This window comes from Carcharhinus amblyrhynchos, chromosome 3, assembly GCF_965287045.1.
Source record: "Carcharhinus amblyrhynchos chromosome 3, sCarAmb.v2.hapA, whole genome shotgun sequence".
NCBI classification, from domain to species: Eukaryota; Metazoa; Chordata; class Chondrichthyes; order Carcharhiniformes; family Carcharhinidae; genus Carcharhinus; species Carcharhinus amblyrhynchos.
In genome coordinates this window covers 28,055,047-28,075,571 of record NC_137326.1, presented here as the reverse complement: position 1 = coordinate 28,075,571, position 20,525 = coordinate 28,055,047, and the positions used below count along the sequence as shown (strand labels likewise).

The window sequence follows — 20,525 nt, the reverse complement described above, 5'->3', positions numbered from 1 at the left end:
GGACCTTTTTTTTAGGTAGTCAAGATATCTGCCCAACACAGGTTGCAGCCTCAGTAATATGCAAATTGGATCATATTTAGGACCCTAATGTCATTTTAACTCATTACTGACAGATTTAAGTTTAAGTTTATTTATTTATGTCACAAGTAGACTTACATTAACATTGTAATAAAGCTACTGTGAAAATCCCCTAGTCACCACACTCCGGCACCTGTTTGGGTACACTGAGGCAGAATTTAGCATGGCCAGTGCACCAAACTAACACATCTTCCAGACTGTGGGAGGAAACTGGAGCACCTGGAAGAAACACACGCACACACGGAGAGAACGTGCAGACTTCGCACAGACAGCCAGGGATCGAACCTGGGTCCCTGGCATTGTGAGGTGGCAGTGCTAATCACTGTGCCACCGTTCCATTCATCCATGCTGTACAATTTTGGGCTGCTCAAAGCTAACCTGCTGTCTCTCCATTGCAGATGAGCGGTTGGCTGGCGGTATGCAAAACAAAATCCTAGGCTGGAAGGTTACGGCCGTTCACACCGATGGGATTTTCCCATCCTGCTGCAGTGAATGGAAATTTGGTTGGCCAAAAATTCTCCGACTTCACTGCAGCGGGAGCGTGGCGTGAACTGCTGGTAAGATCGTGCCCAATCCTCAAACTAATGATGTTGGGTGACTTTGAAACTTGCCCAGCCCCTCACCTACTTACTCTCAGTTAATTAAATCAAATACCATGCTCATGAAACTGATTCATCTCAAAAGTTTTGCTTGCTGTTGTTTACTGTGAAGACTTACCTCGTCATAATTTTCAGATACCAAAATAAATCCATTGTTATCGATGAGATAACAATTTATTATCTGGGAATATAAAATATTCAAACAGTTATGTTGTTGCAAAGAGCCATCCATGTATCAACAGCTTAATATGTAATTTATAAATATGGTTAAAGTATATGTTAACACATAAACAATACATTTTCCAAAATAGTGGTGAAAATCCATAGTCTAGAAATTGGATCTTGCCTGAGATTAAATGCAGGAGGTTCAGATCCAATAAGGCAAACTACAGGACCACTGCTCTGCTGCCCTCATTAGGATACTAGTGCTGAGCCATACATCTGCAAAATGGGTGCCGTATAATACGATTTCTAGGCTCATATATTTTAAGTATAGGTTAGCAAAACCAACAAGTATACTTACCTCATCATCACAGCTTATTGTGCACTTTCCATCCAGAGAAGCACACTGCAATAAATGATAATACTGTAAGCACCAAGAACATACAGCATATACAAAACCCCCCACACATTGCATCACATTTTATACATTTGTAATGCATTAAGTTAATGCAGTGAGGAAAAATATTGGCAAAATCCCATACGAAATTGTTTTTTTTAATGTAAGTTATGAGTTGGTTGTCAGCAGCACAAGAGCTTCAATTTTGTAATATATGTAAGTTGTTTTTATACAAACAGAAAATGCTGGAAATAATCAATCAAACTTGCATCACCTGTGGAGAGAGAAGCATAGTTAATGGGTTAGATTGGATACTCCCCCGACACCAGGTTTGAAGGTGAAGTGAAGCACATAGTGGGTGGAGAATGGCTGCAAGATTGTGAGGTGCTCCAATGCATGAGTTACAAAAAGTTAGTATGGAGAAACAGCAAATAATTAAGAAAGCTAATGGAAAACTATCCTTTTATCTGAGAGGAATTGAACATTGTAATAAATCCTCAGAGGCGGAAGTCCCTTCACCAAAACTCCTTTATTTAACGATTCAGCAACTCCATACAGAGTACTCTCAGTCTGCAGTCTCCATCTGGAGTGCCAAAGGAACGGGCGCTCCTGTTTAAGTACACTGCATGGGACTCTCTGATTGAACCATCAATTTGGCCCTTAATTAGGGAGTTCATATTCAAGCAGGCCAACCTCAATTGCCTGATTAAAATCATCACAAACATAAAAGTAAAAATGCTTCAGTAATCCAGGGTATTGGTGAGACATAAGAACATAAGAACATAAGAAATAGGAGCAGAAGTAGGCCATCTAGCCCTTCGAGCCTGCCCCGCCATTCAATAAGATCATGGCTGATCTGTCGCTGCTCAGTTCCACTTTCCCGCCCTCTCCCCATAACCCTTAATCCCCTCTCTTATCAAAAACCCATCAACCCGCGTCTTAAAAATATTTAGCGAGGCAGCCTCCACCACTTCAACAGGCAGAGAATTCCAGAGATTCACCACCCTTTGAGTGAAGAAGTTCCTCCTCAACTCCGTTCTAAACCGCCCCCCCTTTATCTTGAGGCTGTGCCCCCTAGTCCTACTGTCTTTTTTGAGCGGGAAGAGTCTCTCCACCTCTATCCTATCCATCCCATTCATCATCTTATACGTCTCAATGAGATCTCCCCTCATTCTTCTAAACTCCAACGAGTACAAGCCTAGTTTATTCAGCCTCTCCTCATAGCTCAACCCCCTCAACTCCGGTATCAGCCTAGTAAACCTCCTCTGCACTCCCTCCAAGGCCAAAATATCTTTGCGCAGGTGCGGCGCCCAAAACTGCACACAGTACTCCAGCTGCGGCCTCACCAATGCCCTATACAGCTGCAGCAAGACCTCCCTACTTTTATATTCAATCCCCCTAGCTATGAAGGCCAGCATCCCATTCGCCTTCCTGACCACCTGCTGCACTTGCAAGCTGGGTTTTTGCGACTCATGCACAAGGACCCCGAGGTCCCTCTGCACCGTCGCCTGCTACAGTTTTTCGCCCCGTAAGTAATAGTCCTTCCTACCATTCTTCCTACCAAAGTGGACCACCTCACACTTGCCAACATTAAATTCCATTTGTCATTTCCTGGCCCATTCGCCCAGCCTATCTAGATCCTTCTGCAGACTCTCCACACCCTCCGCACAATTTGCCGTTCCCCCAATCTTGGTGTCATCAGCAAATTTCGACACCCTACACTCGGTTCCCTCCTCCAGATCATCTATATAAATGGTAATGGGTGAGATCCCCTGGCTTCCCAGCCCTGTGTTTTCTGCTGATGGGAGGTGGTGTATTGTTTGCTAGTGGTGGGATTCCCTGGTCTGTTAATGGGAATTCCCACTGACGTCACCCCACGCTGATGGGAAACCCATGGGTGGGGTTGCACTGTTGGCAGGCCTGGGAAATCCCACCAGTGTGAACAGCCAGAGAGTTCCAGTCCACAGCTCCAGTACTGTGTGTAGTTTCAGTCTCCATCCTTAGCGATTGATGTAAATGCATTGGAGGCTGTTCAGAGGCAGTTTACGAGATTGATCCCTGGATGAGTGGGTTATCTAATGAGGAAAAGTTAAAAAGACTGGGTTTTTTTCCAGTGGAGTTAGAAAAGTGAGGGATGATATAATTGAAGAATATAAGATCCTAAACACTATCGACAAAGTCAACATGGAAAGGGTGTTTCCTCTTGTGGGTGAGTCCGGAACTAAGGGGCACTGTTTTAAAGTCAGGGGTTGGCCTTTAGGACGGAGATGAGGAGAATTTTCTTTCTCTCAGAGGGTTGTGCAACTTTGGAACTCTCTGCCTCAGAAGGTGGTGGAGGTAGGGTCTTTGAATATTTTTAAAGCAGAAGTAGATAGATTGTTGTTACGCAATAGGTTTTTCGGGGTAGATGGGAATGTGGAATTTGAAATATGCAAATTTGAGGGACTGAATGGCCTACTCCTGCTCTTATTTCATATGATTATGTAAAGGATCTGTCAAACAGTACTACATGTCAGTGGCCTAGTAAGCAATAAAAAGTCTGGGTGAGTCAAAATTTTCCTGATGAACGGTTTAGAAAATATGATGTATATTATTCGGAAATTGAGCTGTATAGGTGCAACAACACATTCAAAGCTTGAAAGCAGCCCTGTAAATACTGTAACCCACAGATGACATCTATGGACTGCAGTTTGCACCAGGAAAAGCACGCAAGGTGCATCATGGTCATATACTGACCAACTACATGAGGAACTGTGCATGTGCTGGCAAAAGCGGTGTGGGCTATGTGTGCATGCACAATTGTTTCTGGCACCTATAGAGTCATGGAAATAGGTCTTTTGGTCCATCATGTCCGCACCGGCCATCAAACAGCTATCTAATCTAATCCCATTTTCCAGCACTTGGTCTGTAGTCTTGTTATGGCCCAACACAATACTTATTAAATGTTATGTGGGTTCCTGCCTCTATTACCCTTATATGCAGTGAGTTCCGGATTCCCACCGCCCTCTGGCTGAAAAGGTTTTTCCTCCCATCTCCTATAAAACCCCTGCTCCTTAACTTAAATCCATGTCCCCTGTTTATTGTCCCCTCTGCTAAGAGGAAAAGTTCCTTCCTATCCACCCTATCTATGCCCCTTATAATTTTATACACCTCAATCAGGTTCCCCTTCAACCTTCTCTGCTCCAAGGAAAGAAACCCCAGTCTATCCAGTCTCTCTTGATAGTTGAAATGGTCCAGCCCAGACAACATCCTGGTGATTTTCCCCTGCACCTTCACAAGTGCAATCATCTCTTTCCTATAGTGTGCGACCAGAACTGCACACAGTACTCCAGCTGTGACCTAACCAACATTTCAAACAGCTCCACCATAATTATTCCTGCTCTATTCTTCAATGTTGGGTTAATAAAGTTAATAAATCCCATTAGCTTTCTTATCCACCTTATCTATCTCTTCTACTGTCTTCAGAGATCAATGGACATGCACACCAAGGTTCTACTGATCCTCTGTACATCTGAGGGTTCAACCATTCATTGTCTGTTCCATTGTCTTGTTAGTCCTCCCAAAATGCATTCACTCACACTTTTCAGGGTTAAATTCCATTTGCCACTATTCTACTCATCTAACCAGCCCATCTATATCGTCCTATGATCGAAGGCTTGCTCCTCACTATTTACCACATGACCAATTTTTGTGTCATTTGTGAACTTAATTATCAAATCTCCTACATTCACATCCAGATTATTCATGCACACTACAAATAATAAGGGACCCCAGCACCGATCCCTGTGGAACACCATTGGACACAGGCTTCCAGTCACAAAAACAACCTTTGACCATCATCCTCTGCCTCCTGCGACTAAGCCAATTTTGGATCCAGTTTGGCAAATTGTCTTGCAGTCCGTGGGCTTAAACTTCTTCATCAGACTCCCATGTGGGACCTTGTCCAAAGCCTTACTGAAGTCCATGTAAACTATGTCATCTGCATTACTCTCATCTACACACCAAGTCATAGTGAAAACTTCAATCAAATGTATAAGACATAAGACCCCTTTGACTGCCACCATGTTGACTATTGTTGATTAACTCTTGCCTGGCTGACCGGCATCAGGGGCTGTGAACATAAGAGGTAGATCCTGTGGAGAGTTCCAAGGGAAGTACTTCAAAAGTCAACACAAGTACTGGAGCTTGCCAATGATCAGATCATAGTATCACAGAATCACAGAATCCTGCAGTGCAGAAGAGGTCCTTCAGCCCATTGAGTTTGCATCGAAGCATGAAAGGCGCTATCTGCCCACCTATTCCCACTTGCCAGCACTTGGCCCATAGTCTTGAATGCTATGGTGTGCCAAGTACTCATCCAGGTACATTTTAAAGGATGTGAGGCATCCCACCTCCACCACCCTCCCAGGCAGTGTATTCCAGACCCTCTGTGTAAAAAAAGTTTCTTCAGATTCTCCCTGAACCTTCCATCCCTTACTTTTAACTTGCGTTCCCTCGTAACTGACCCTTCAACTAAGGGGAACAGCTGCTCCCTATCTACCCTGTCCATGCCCATCATAATCTTGAACACCTCAATCAGGTTGCCCCTCAGTCTTCTCTGCTCCAGAGAAAATAACCCAAGCCTATCCTCTCTTTATAACTTAAATGTTCCGTCCCAGGCAATACCCTGGTGAATCTCATCTGTACCCCTTCCACTGCGTTCATGTCTTTCCTATAATGTGGTGACCAGAATTGCACACAGTACTCCAGATGATCGAGATATTAGGGAATATGGGTGGCCATCATGTTAAACTGGCAAGCATGTGTAGAGGAGCAGTGAGAGAAGGATAAAGTCATTCTGCAATCAAGATTACTTGTTAATTACAATAGTTTTGATTTACTTTTTGGATTTGGAAGAACATATGTAGTGTAATTTCAAAACTTCATCCCCTTTTTCACTTAGTTTACTGTTTATGACATGCCAAGTCAACTATTTGGGGGGTGTTTTTCTATCCCGCCTGGCACAGGATTCAGAGTGGGTGGGGGGAGCGGACCATGCAAAAGTCCGTTGACCTCATGTGGGATTTTTTGGTTTTAGGGTAGGCGCAGCTGGAAAATCCCACCCCTTGTTTTTCAATTGATCTCACTTCCTCATTGAAGATGGTGAATATTGCTGAGATCTGGTGCTATGAGTGCTGGAATACCAGGACTTGAATCAAAGACCTGAAAGTCTGCATTGGTGTAGAATCATAGAATCCTCCAGTGCATTCAGCCCATTGAGTCTACACCGACTCTCTGACAGAGTACCCTACCCAAGCCCTCTTCCCTGCCCTAACTCTGTAATCCCACACATTTCCCATGGTTAATCCATCTAACCTATGTATCTTGGAACACTAAGGGGCAATTTAGCTTGGCCAATTTACTTACAGTAAAAGTAAAGTTGCCATACTCCCAGATGGCCGTAGACTGCTCTCCCCTTTGAGGGGGAAGAGCTGGTTGGTGGTAATTTAACCTGAACTCTCCACACTTCAGGTGAGGGGCATGGTTGAGAAGGTAGGGTCTTCATGAATAACCTCAGCAGATACAGGAATGGAACTCATGATGCTGGTATCACTAACCAGCCATCCAGCCAACTGAGCTAAAGTGGGATTATTCTCTTTGAAGCAGAGAAAATTAAGGGTAGATTTAATAGAAGTGCGGAAAATCATGAAGGGTATTGATTAACTAAAAAGAAATTCTGGTGGCAGACAGCTGACTAACAAGAGAATACAGACTGAAGGTAATTGGCAAATGAACTCAAAATTACCTTTTTTGCAGTCCTAGCAAAAACTCAATTTACAGTTCTGCTGGAGGATAAGTGGCTGAAATATCGAAGCATCGATGCTGCTACCAGCAAGTCCCAAGGTATGTGTAACTGAAGGGCTCCGCAAGCAATCTCAGCTAACATTTTGAGATGGACATCCCAGAGATTAGTATGTTTATACAGTTTGGAAAATTGAGTTAAAAAAGCATTTTCTGCTCATGCCAGGAGTGCAGCTAAAGTTTCGATTTTTTAGAAAAAAGACGATGAGTGTAATAGAAAGTGAAGAGTGTGCGGTTTTAGGTTAGGATTGTGTGTTTTGAGAAAATTGAAAATTAGTAACATGTTCCCTAACCCGTGTAGAACAGATTACAGATGCACTTGGTAGCATCGCTTTTAAAATGTGCCTGGAGGATATTAAACCCCAGCTCTGGGAAGGAGAGGCAGAAAGAGGATAAAGATCACTGTACTTCCCATAAGATGTGCTGTAGAATTCTCCCATGCCTCCACTAGTGGGTTCAGTGGTGCACTGGTTGAGGTGAAAGAATTTGGTGGTAGTCCAAAAATTGATTTCCGGTGATGTGAATTTCCTGTGGGATCTTCCATTGGTGCCCGCCAAGGCAAATTGGGAGAACCTGTTGGAGGCCAGCATAATTTGTATCCTGCTAATGGGATGCAGATGAAGGCCCAACTGGAGTCTTACCCGCACTCTTGATTCTTGATGACAGTGAGAAAACACACCACTCCAGAACACATCTGGAGCAACATGGGCTGCAGACATTGGGACTCACCTGAACAATGCCTGGGGCTGCATCCAGAGTTTGGGATGAAGGCCTTCAGCCACCTGGATCCTGGAACACCACATCAGGGATCCGGGGAGCAAGAAAATGGATCTTCCAGATTCTCTGTCATGAGGAGGTCCATCCTCTATACTCAGAGTTTTCCTGGAAGTCCATCTTCTTTTTCCAGAGGTCCATCCACTTTCTTCAATGGTGGGTTGAGGATTTTGAAAATCTTGTCAGCATGACACCCAGATATGATGGTGGCAGTCACGCTATCATATATGCCCTGCCATGGAATGTTGTGCAAAATCCTCCAAGAGTATAATTAGTGAGGTCAAGGCTGGACCATATACGCTGAGTAGCATAGTGGGGTGGGAAATATGAGTGAGGCCGATTATGCAGGTAAAATGGTGCCAGCAATATCAGGAGAAGTGAGAAATTGGATGCGAACCTAATGTACGTACCCCTGTACATTTGTACACAGAGAGATCAGGGCGCATGCACAATAGCGCCCCTAGCAGTCTGCAGCAGGCTTCCCAGTCTGAATAGGCTCTGCCCACTTCCTCTTTTAGCTTCTGGATAGCACAGAGTGCCATAAATTCACAAAACTCAGCTCACTGGAAAAACGGGTGAGAAAACCCAGGTTTTGGCACCTGTTCAATACTTAGGCTGAAATTCTACTGCCCCACCCACTATGGAATTGGAGCGGGCGAGGGGCAGACAGCAGAAATGTCCACTGATCTCAGGTGGAATTTCCGGTTTTGCTCGAACAAGGCTGTAAAATGCCGCCCTTAGAATTTTTCTGAGAAAATTTTGCCCATGGTGTGAATTTCTGCCAGTGTCTGCAGTGAGAGGCACATCACATTCCCATTGTGTCAAATGGGAGAAATCTGCTCCTGTGTCCGCTTCTTAGATGTTATTTTCTCTCCACATCTTTTTCTTGCTTTTTCCTTTGGTGGTTCTTGCAACACCATATGGTAGATCATCTTAAACAAGCATTTATGTCAGCCAGATGAAAGCAAGACTGCAGATACTGGAAAGCTAAAATAAAACCAGACAAGATGGAAGTACTCAGCAGTTTAGGCAACATTTGTGGAGAGAGAAAAGAAGTGATAGCGAATTTTGGCACTATTGTAAAGGGGGTGGCCAACTGCATTGTCCACGTTAAGCAACAAGGGCATGGAAAAGAAAGTGTATTTGGCTTTGTTATTGTGTTATTTCATTCTAGAATAAGTGTAGGCAAGCAGTTCCACCAAACGATCGCATCTGGGTATGAAAATTGTACGTGTCGGGGGGAGGGGAGCTATAAGCACTCAAGAAACGACCCATTATAATAGAGAAAGATTTTAGTACAGACTCAGACCTTATTCTGATAATTATACCTTCTTTTGGATTGTCACATGATAAGCTACTGGACCAGATTTTGCGGTTGTAATGATAGTGAAAATGTTAGCACTGACTTTCATTTCAGCTGAAGGTGATGGCAACTTCTGGAGTCTACATGTCTGCAGTCAAACAAGGAAAGCCAGATATTTCTGTCATTCATTTCCTGCATCTCAGTCAGGGTGTACTGTAGAAGTCCTGATTAGTGGAAAGCTTTAGAAATCATTTGAATTTGCATGAGTCTTCACTTTTTTTGCCAATAAGAACCCTTGAAAAAATTATGCCGTGAGGAATTAGGTGTAATTTTGTTTTAAACAGCAGGCCAAATTCATAATTACCGCTGAGCAACCTCTCTAATCCTGAAAACTAAATGTCATATTTGTGGAATGCCAAATTTTCTTTAAAAATAAATAGATTTTTAAAATAACAAATTTTTTATGATGAGTGGGATTTTCCAGCTCTCTTCAGAAGTGAAAATTCACGTGAATTTGAATTATTTCTCAAGTTTTTCATCAATGAGGACTTCAATAGTGCACCCTGACTGAGGTGGCTCATTACTGGCTGCCAGCAAGATCTTTTGGTCCCGCCAATGGGATTTTGGGATGGCTCGCCTGTCTCGTCACAGGGAACCCATCGCAGAGGGCCAGAATATCCCACTGTCAGGAAGGATTGGAAAATCCCACCCAATATTTCAATTTCTATTGTAGTCCCCTGTGCATGTTCTGACCTTTTGCTTGGATTTGGCAATAGTAATAGTAGGATTGCTTGTCAGTAATTCTACATTTCTTCAAAGAACGCTCTGTTGAGATGAAGCAATCAGTGAATTGACAAGAACTTCTACTCTTGTACTGTTAGCCCTGCTTTAAATAGTCTTGTAAAGGATATACTTTGCTGAATGACATGCCCTGACTTGTTAACAGTATACTAACTTCATAATTACTGTGATTAAAAGTTCCAGATATTTCAAAACATTGGTGTTTTAGTTTCTATTGTAATCTAACCATATTCATTTATTCTGATATCTGAACATTTATATTAAAAGTGAAGGATAATCAGTGCTTTTCACTTCTTGGCTTTCTATGAGAAGACTTCAATGTGATTAAATGCTTACCCTACTTGTTGACATCACCACTGCTGGAAACTTGGAAATTTCCTTGACTTCGCACCAGATATATGAGTAGGATTCTCTGACTGTGCGCACCCCAAGGCTGGAAATTCCCACTCAAGCTCAACGGATCTTTAAGAGGTCCGCCGAATTTTCTGTTTCACCCGCTACTATTTCCGCGGCGGGCGAGACGGGAGAATTTTGGCCAAAATTGCTTTTGAGAAAGGGGAAGTCCATATGACAGAGATTGCTTGATCTGTTAGGCAGCAAGCGCTGCTCTTCGGTTACCGACTGCCAAATCCAGCACAATGTTTAACAGGTTGTAAATGATTTGTTCTCTATGAGAATCCTTCATTGTGAGTGGCTGCTCGATCACTGTTGCTGGACATCCTCTTGATTAGATGCCAAAACTAAATTAATGTCAAGAAAGACAAAATCCACGTCACAGACAATGTTAGATCTTTGCCAGCAGTTTTTCTTGGAAGTTATAGCTTGCGCTGTCTTTTCACTACTGACTACAGAGTCCAGGCCATTCAGTCCACAATATCCTAGTTTTGCACTGTATTCAATTTATTGTCCAATTTCTACTATTTAAGGTTTCACATTGTAAAATTTGTGCAGTTCTTTTTATACCTTACACTGTATATTCTTTAAAGTATTATATGCTTGCTGTATTACATGTCATGATGTACACCCGGGGATTAGTTTGAAATCAAATATTCTGATTTAAAACATCAATGACATCCAGAATTTATTGAAAATTATAAAGTCATTCCTATTAAGAACAGTGCTGCAAATGGAACCTGATATTAGGCAACATGCAATTTATGAAGATTATAAATAATATAACTCACAAAGAATATATAAGTAACAATTTATTTGAAAACTAGTCCATTTTATCGGCACACTCACCCCGAATCTGGGAGAACATTCTCCGATCGTCCTGGGCGGGATCGTACAAACCTCGGGCGGACACGCCGGTAAAATTCCACCCAACATCTTTTGCAGCAAAATTGGGAACATGAATGCTGATGTAATAAGTAGCTCACCTGTCGGCTTGCAGTCCAGAACTTCTTTTGGAAAAACTCCAGCTTCATCTGAATACCTACAGCTGTTAAAAAGCAGAAGATTAAATCTTAACTACCAACAATATTCTTAACAATACACCTATGAATATATCTGACTGGAATAGATCTAATCTTGTCTAATCTTGATAGGTTTGGAGCAAAAATGCGAACATTTATTTTCACCAATATTTTTCAACTGCTTGAGGTTTTTAACATCCCAAACCTGGTGATGTACAACTACGGTGGGCTGCAATGCTCAGGGCTGGGAACTGAAAGAATTTTGTCCTAGGGCTTCATTACAATAACACAGGTGAGCCATTGGTGCCAATCAAGTGCCCCATACCTGAAGGGCCTTATCAATTGTGCCATGTGCCGAGGACCACGGGAAAGTCTGCTTGGCAGGTGACTGGGAATGGGGAGAAATTATTATTGCACTTGTTTTGTAGAGCTAGAAAGAACATTGCTGCTCCTTCCCACTCCACAAAGATATTTGAAAGTTTTGAGCCTTTTCACTGAATAACATTCAGCATTCTCTTGAAGAACTGCAACTACCAGAAAGAGTTGGCATATCACAAGCTTGCATTAGTGTAAACAAGTTTACCAATTCAGTGGAAAATTAATGTCTCATTATTATACTGAAATAAGGCCTGTGCCATTTCAGTTGACCACTGCCACTGGGGCAGCAAAAAAATGCCACTGGCCAGTGTCATGGTGGCCCAATTGCCCAAGGATCTCTGCACTACTAAATTGATAGTTGCTGTGTCCATTCTGGGGCCAAAAGTTTAAATTTAGCCCCCAATATGTTCCTTGTAATGGCTTCCATCTCTGATTATAGGGATTTAATTTTGGAGGTAGTTGTATTTTCAGAACCATTCTTCCCAAAATCTGAGTATCTTAAAGTAAACTTTCAACCATATTTTGCTGCACAAACAATAAAGAACTGAGACCTTTTTACCTCTCCAAATATTTTACTTACTCTTGTACAAATGCTCAACTCAAGATGAAGTAAAGAGGTGTTAGCATCTCTCTCAGGTCTTGTTCAAATATATTCCTTATGTGCGATCACTGATTATTCATAATTATGTGTGGCACGGTGGCACAGTGATTGGCATGGCTGCCTCACAGCACCAGCGCCCAGTTCAATTCCAGCCTCGAGTCACTGTCTGTGTGGAGTTTGCACATTCTCCGTGTGTCTGTGTGGATTTCCTCCGGGTACTCCGGTTTCCTCCCACAGTCCAAAGATGTGTAGGTTAGGTTGATTGGCCATGCTAAATTGACCTTAGTGTCAGGGGGATTCACAGGGTAACATGTGGGGTTATGAGGATAGGGCCTGGGTGGAATTGTGGTTGGTTTAGGTTCAATGGGCCAAATGTTCTCCTACTGCACTGTAGGGATTCTAAGATACTTAATTATAAGGATCCCATAGCGACGGGGTGAGGAGGAGCTAATAATGGTTCACTGAAGCACAGTACATAATGCTGTTACCAGTATATACATTGAATAATACATTTCGATTTTATTACCTAATTTATTTGTCATTTTATTACTAGACAGCACCAAATAATGAACCTTGTTCTTGAATCTTGAGCAAGTATATAAAATTATCCCTCCTAACTCCTCCTTATCATCCCTTGGGGAGTTATATGGCTCATGCAAGAAGATTGCTTGGTCCACATCTGCCTCTAATTCATTATCCCATTAATATAAATTCTAACAGGTCTTAGAAGGGGCTGATGGCTTTGTGTGTTGAGAATTGTAAGGATGAATTGTCCTTTGTGGTAAGGGCTTGGCATGAATCAACATACTGCAATATCTATTGTCTGAATTTGAGAGGGCTCATAATTAACTCCAATCATGAGAAATATCCAGTCTGCACCACTGTCAAGATTGATGTAAGGAAGATGTATCAATTGTATAACTGTACAAAAACCCATTCAGCCGATCACTATCAAAATATTGGAAATTCCTTGGCACTGACAGCAGTGATAACCAAAACTTTAAACATTTATTATGCACACAATGCAGCAGCAAATACTCTGTAAAATATTAAAACATTATATCGAAACACATTTCCTATCAGTCTTCATTCATTACAAAATTCAATCCCCAGTTCAAATTTAAAATTGCTGATGTAAATTTGTTACAAAGTAACTGCAACCTTCCATCATTGGTGACATTGTAAAGCCTCCACTGATATGAAGGTGTAATTACAGCCTGACAAGTTTACATAGGCAGTTTCCATTGTAAATATGAATGTCGAAGTTTATTGTAGGAATACAAAAATAAGAAATGTCTTTAAAATGATCACTGAATTACATCTGCATACCCTAGTTCTAGTCACTGCACAAGAAGAGAACTACTCCTTACATCTCTTAAACGCAGTGTACATTGCATTTTAGATTAATAATCCACGTTAGGCAAAAAATTACTGCCAGCAGTATGAATAAAGTAAGTAGTTTATTTACTAGTGTCACAAGTGGGCTTACATTGGCACTGCAATGAAGTTACTGTGAAATTCCCTTAGTCACCTGTTTGGGTCACTGCACCTAACCAGCACGTCTTTCAGGCTGTGGGAGGAAACTGGAGCACCCGGAGGAAAGCCATGCAGACATGGGAAGAACATGCAAACTCCGCACCGTCAGCAACCCAGGGTTGGGAATCGAATGCAGGTCCCTGACGCTGTGAGGCAGCAGTGCTAACTACTGAGCCACTGTGCTGCCCTTGAATGTATTTGCATGACATTTCACATACATTGTTTTAAAAGCTGCATTAACCAGTCTATTTATGTGGGTTAATACAGCCATGAAAATGCTGATGACTGTAAGATACTGCATGACTTACAAAATTGGCAATGTTTGTGGAATTCATTTATATATGAGCTCTCTGTTCTGGTGCTCAAGACAAATGCCAAAATTTCAGTGATGTAATATGGGCCCTTAATGACAGGATTTTTCATTTGGACACCTTTGATCATATCTATGCTGTGGAATTGAAATGTCAACTACCCCTTCGAAGATTGGATGTGTGACTAGATCTAACACCACTCTCCAAAATACTGGCAACAGCCTCTATTAACACTGTTCAATCAGCACTATTACAGTTATCGAGACTATGTTTTCACAGCTTTTCATTTCCTCAATATGTCTTTTGCAATAGGTTATGAAAAATTCAGAGAGAACATATCAGCAATATTAGGGCTGCTAGTGAATCCACAAAGGATTTCCAGCTCACTGGGCAGATGTTAACACAGACAGGATGAAGGTAATTGGAAAGAAGGGCTAAGTATCCAGAAGAAAAATGTATAATACAAACTGTAATGAAAATCACAGTGAATAAAAAGACCCAAACTTCTGACATCCACTACAAATAAGCTGCAGTGGAAATATATTCTAAGAATTGTAAAGAATTTAAGTAAAAAAAAACACATCAGAGTCTTTTATGACCTGCGGATATCCCAAAGCTCTTTACAGAAGTACCGTTAGAAGTATAGCCATCCTTGTATGTAGGGTGGCACAGTGGCACAATGGCTAGCATGGCTGCCTCACAATGCCAAGGACCTGAGTTCAAATCCGGCCTTGGGTGATTGTATGTGTGGAGTCTGCACCTTCTCACCCGGTCTGCATGGGTTTCCTCCGGGTGCCCCAGTTTTATCCCACAGTCCAAAGATGTGCAGGTTAGGTTGATTGGCCACCCTAAATTGTGGCTTAGTGTCCCAAGATGTGTGGATTGGCAGGTTAAATACGTGGATAGGGGCTGGGTGGGATTGGTGTTGGTGCTGGTTCAATGGGCCAAATGGCCTCCCTCTGCACTGTAGGGATTCTATGAAATCAGGCAACTGACCTGTTCATTACAAGACTCCCCAAAGAGTGATATGACAATAAAAACAGAAAATGCTGGAACAACTCAGCAGATCTGATAATATCTGTGGAGAGAGAAACACAGTTAATGTTTTGAGTTCATTTGAATTTTCTTCCACAAGGGCTCGAATCATTAATTCTGTTTCTCTCTCCACAGATGTTGCCAGGGCTGTTGAATATTTCCAGCATTTTCTGTTTTTATTTCAGATTTACAACATCCAGAGCATTTGCTTTATTACCAAAGGCAAGAATGGCTGAATAATCAGTTTTTCATAGCAATATTGGCTAAGGGATAAATGTTGGCCCGGACATGAGGGGAAACTCCTTGTTCTACTTCAAAAGAGTATCATGGGATCTTTCACATTTGCCCGAAAGGACTGACAGGACTTTGGTTTAACTTCTATTTCAAAAGTTGGCACATCCAGTTGTGTAGTGCTCTCTCTACTGAAGTGTCAGCCTAGATTCAGTGCTCAAGTCCTTGGAGTGGGACTTGACCTCATGACCTTCAGAGGCGAGTGTGCCACCACTTAGCTGTAGCTGACACTGACAGCAACGATATTACTCATGCCAGAGATCATACAAAGCCAATTCACCTTGTTTAGAACCTATGACAGTAGCAAGAGTCTAATTTACAGGGAGTTACAGAATAGAGTTCTTCTGAAAAGCTGATTCTGCATTGTAAGGTAGTTGCTTTACTGTTGTTAAAGAAACTTTCTTTACTCTATCAGCAGCACATGACACAGAGTCAGTTCTTGTCAATTGGCAATGTTGCCAGGAGCTGTTGTGGGTGTTGATTCAGCAAACTGCTGACTGAAGATGGTTTTTCACTGCTGTTATTTGATTCTCTGATTAAAACACAGCTGAAGTAATGCTATTATACTTACAGCTGGGCCAACATCACGAATGGATAAGATGGTCAATCAGTTATGAGTTTGAAGTTTCTCACATGCCATTGGGAAATAAGACCCAAAAGGATCATTTTCCATTTCACCCCTTGGCAGGTGACTGCTCGTTAGAGAACATGCCCTTTTACACTTCCATTCATTCCAACAGAAATAAGAATCAGTGGGATATTGTAAAGGGCAGGCTATTTGTTAGGTTAACACTGCTACATCACAGCGCCAGAGACCCGGGTTCAATTCTAACCGTGGGTTGCTGTCTGTGTGGAGTTTGTACATGCTCCCCGCGTCTGCGTGGGCACTTCTGTTTCCTCCTACAGTCCAAAGATATGCGAGTTAGGTTGACTGGCCATGCTAAATTAACCCTAGTGTCAGGGGTATTAACAGGGTAAATATGAGGGATTATGGGAATAAAGCCTGGATTGGATAGTGGTTGGTGCATACTTGATGGGCCAAATGGCCTCCTTCTGCACTGTAGTTTTCCTATGATTCACTTTGTGAGTTCACCACCCAAGTGGTGAAGATGAAAAACTAAGTCCCAGGTTTTTAGACCAGAATATTATATTGCATTGAATGTTTCACCAGGGAAATACATGTAACTGCATCCTAATGTGCACTCATTAAAATAAATAATTAGTTCTCATTAGCGTCTTGAGTGCCATTTGAGTTAGAGTTATGTTCAAATATTGATGTATCTCTTAAGCACACCCAAAGGAACTACAACGCACTACTTCATAGGCACTGTATTTATGTTAATCTGAATAAACAATGTTGTTTTAAAAATTCCTAAAAATCACATGCCGGTTGTTTTTGCGCTTGTACAATGAAATCAAATCGAAAGCATTTGCTGACAGATATTTCTAGCATTGAATTCACGGATGGCTTAACCATGTGCAGGTTTCCAGTTATAGCAAAGGACATGAGATGGGCAGCTGCAAAGTGGAGAAACGGACTGCCATACAAGAAGCCTGGAGCTCCGCGTGCTGAAAACAGCCATGCAGCTTTGATGACAGCTGACGAAGAAGAAAATAATGAGCTGCCACCACGGAATAGTTAAAGATCAGGGAATGTGCCCTTCTGCCTGGTGCGGGTGATAAATCAGTGCATCGAAACTTGGGAAGGAACATTTCATTATTAAAGCTGAAATTAAATTTAACGAGGCAGATTTCTCTAGTGTACGAAAGCTCGGAAATGTTCTTCTACACCATGAATTAATTCATAATACTATGATATTCAAAACCAAAGGCTGAAATTTTGAGGTGCTGAAATGGATGGTATTGTTGTGGGGGGTGGGGAGGTGCGGTGGGGTTGGTGGGCACAGCTGTGAGATTCACTAGTTATGGTATCAGGTCAGGCCCCATGTCATTACGTCGGACACCAATTTTAAAGTTTATTTATAAGAGTCACAAGTAGGCTTACATTAACACTGCAGTGAAGTTATTGTGAAAATCGCCTAGTTGCCACATTCCGGCACCTGTTCGGGTACACTGAGGGAGAATTTAGCACGGCCAATGCACCTAACCAGCAAGTCTTTGGACTATGGGAGGAAACTGGAGCGCCTGGAGGAAACGCACGCAGACACAAGAAGAATGCACCAACTCCACACAGACAGTGGGCCCAGCTGGGAATTGAACCCGTGTCCCTGGCTGCCCTTTAGATCATGCATCAGCATTTCCACATCAGGTGACAACATGGTCTCCACTCCAGGTCTGCCTCTGGAAGCTGAGTGGTCAATGGCACCATCCGCGGCCGTTAATTGGCCAACTGGCATAAGATTGCACTGTGAACAGGTTTTGTGGTGGGAGTGCCCTCATTACCCAGTTACCGTTCTGCCTCTGCACCTCCACCAGGTCCTAAAAGAAACCCTGCCAATAAGTTACAAAATATGGGAGTGGATCAATTAAAAACACTTTGGAACAAAGGTGGTGCATAAGGAATTGACACAACAGAGAAGAGGGCCCTGCACCACTGAGCCCTGAGGCTAAATAGAATCATAGAATCCTTACAGTACAGACCCATCGAGTCCACACCGATCACTATTCCACGCAGGCCTTATTTCCGTAACTCCATTTACACTGCTAACCCCCAACACTAGGGTCAATTTAGCACGGCCAATCTACCTAACCCGCACATCTTTGGAGTGCGGGAGGAAACTGGAGTACCCGGAGGAAACCTACACAGACACGGGGAGAACGTGCAAACTCCATACAGATAGTGACCCAAGGCCGGAATCGAACCCATGTCCCTGGCACTGTGATGTAGCACTGCTAACCACTGTGCCACCGTGTTGCCCCATGGGATTCATTAGCATGAAGTGGAGTGCACTTACAATCAACTGACCCCCTGAAGAATGCACAAAAAATATACAATTCCACATGATATATTTGACATAAAGAATACTTGAGATGGTGCAATAAAAATATAATTCAAACACACACACTAATTCTTTTGACAGGGTCAGTTTTTTTCTGTCCCTTTTAGCATTGGGCAGGATCCCAGCTACCGGGGAGAAGACTCCAGGACACCAGGGGAAGACTCCAGGATACCAAGGCACTAGTTGATGGATACAGAGGACAGAATCCAGGCTACTGGTGGAAAATGCCAAGCTATGCCAAGCTTAGTCGGTGCTGACCAGGGGCTTGACACAGGAGAGATTTGGTACTTATCTCAGGAAGATTGAGCGGGGTGGGGGAGGGTAGAATCAGGGAAAATTTGGTGCTTGACTCCGAGGAGACTGGGTGCACAGGATGGGTTGTATCGGAGGAGATTAGGGGAAAGACTGTTAAGTGTGGAAAGCACCATTCCTAAGGTTGCCTTTTGCTGCTGAGACATGGAAATTCTTGGAAGGACCACACAGAAGGAAGGGAAGCCTGGAGCATTGTGGTGGGTGGGTTAGCAATCATCATGGACTGACAGCTCTACTCAAATCTAGGGGAAGGAGGGGCTTCTGGAGGGGTATGTTGACAACAGCAAGGCTTATGGAAAAATGTGTCAGTGATCATTACCCCCATTGCAGCTGAGATCATTCTGCTGTACCTCAATTAACATGCCTGGAGTCTAACTAGCCATAAAAACATGCCCACTATGTGTGTGAATGCAACTGATTGTTAATCAGCATTTAACTCTTGGTGCCTGACTTCCAAAATTGCTGACTGCCATGGCGTGCCTGTATCACTGGCTGACTGGGCAAATAACTATATCCCCTGAGAGAGTTGACAATCACGCTCTTTGGCGATCAGGAAGTGGTCAGTGCCGTTAGATTCATGAAGGTGGTGAGGACATCCAGTCAGAACATCCCATTATCTTCACGTGGTTTCTGTCAGCATTGCTCTCCCATCTGACTGATGGCAACACACACTGTCAGTGTTAAGGCTCCTGTCACGGGGACATAGCTGTTGCCCACAATCGCTATGTCACATGAAGAGGATGATGATGACTTGCATTGGGGACAGTGTATGGATCCTCAAAGAGCTTCTGTGAATGTCTGGCTCTATCTGGCTGATTGCAGTTCATGCTCTTAATGACTATGGTTATATCATGGTTATGCAGTGGGGTAAGCTTCACGTTTGTGGATGTTATGATATCCTTTATGAGTTGTATGCTTGATGTTCAGTGCAATCAGAAGTTCAGTGTCAATACAGTAGTGCAGGAAAAGAGTCTTGTGCCAAGGTCTCCACAATGGCCACCACCCTCACTGCGTTAACATCAATGTGTTGGAGTGTCAGCACAATCACCTCAGACAGAAGGCACGCAGATTACTCCATGCAGCCTTTCAATTTGAGGGGTGTACTAAGCATCCCTTTCTGATTTTCCTGAGTTTGCCTCCAGGCCCTCCAGCTACGGAGGCATGGCTGAGTCCAGAGGCTCATTATCTGACTGGGACTGAGCAGATTCCTGGCCTCCAGCAATCCGCTGTGTGCCAGCACCTTGGAACATCCCTGACTCCACCTGCTGTGACTCTGAGAGAGTGATGTGCTCACCAGTTTCTGATCCTGAGGCTACTCAAGAACTAAGGCGCACTGACGTGTTTCTTTGCACTTCTGGGTGAGTAAAGCGAAATGCTCTTCAAGATTGCATAAGGTCTGCTGAACTGCCATGATCTGAAATTATTTAAATCCCGCATCCTTTATGAAAGATGAAAAGCAGACTGAAACAGTCAGAGTTGTAAAACCACCATATACATAGCTACTTTGACTGACAGGCCATCTGATGTAGTTTCGGAAAAAATATAGGCTCAACAGATATCTTTGTTGAAATTTTCCAAGGGTTATTTTTATAGCTGAAATGATAGTGAATACTTTTGAGTTTAAAATGTTACAAAAGCACTTATCTTAGCAAGGGCAGGGGACATTAAACTCACATTTTGATTGACAGTTTAGGAGGCTATTAAAGGATTAGCTGTCTTTGACATTATTAT

At 42.7% G+C, this 20,525-nt stretch overlaps 1 protein-coding gene across 2 annotated transcripts in view; it reads right to left on the bottom strand.

Moving 5' to 3' along the window:
• The window catches only part of cacna2d3a (calcium channel, voltage-dependent, alpha 2/delta subunit 3a), a 776,701-nt gene that overhangs the window by 115,473 nt on the left and 640,703 nt on the right, over positions 1-20,525 (bottom strand). For both annotated transcript variants that reach the window (XM_080182611.1, XM_080182617.1), the window contains 3 exons: positions 11,335-11,396; positions 1,201-1,245; positions 796-858 (listed from right to left, as the gene is read on the bottom strand). In XM_080182611.1, the coding sequence (XP_080038737.1) occupies positions 796-858; positions 1,201-1,245; positions 11,335-11,396 (170 nt within the window). The remainder of the gene's footprint in view (positions 1-795; positions 859-1,200; positions 1,246-11,334; positions 11,397-20,525) is intronic.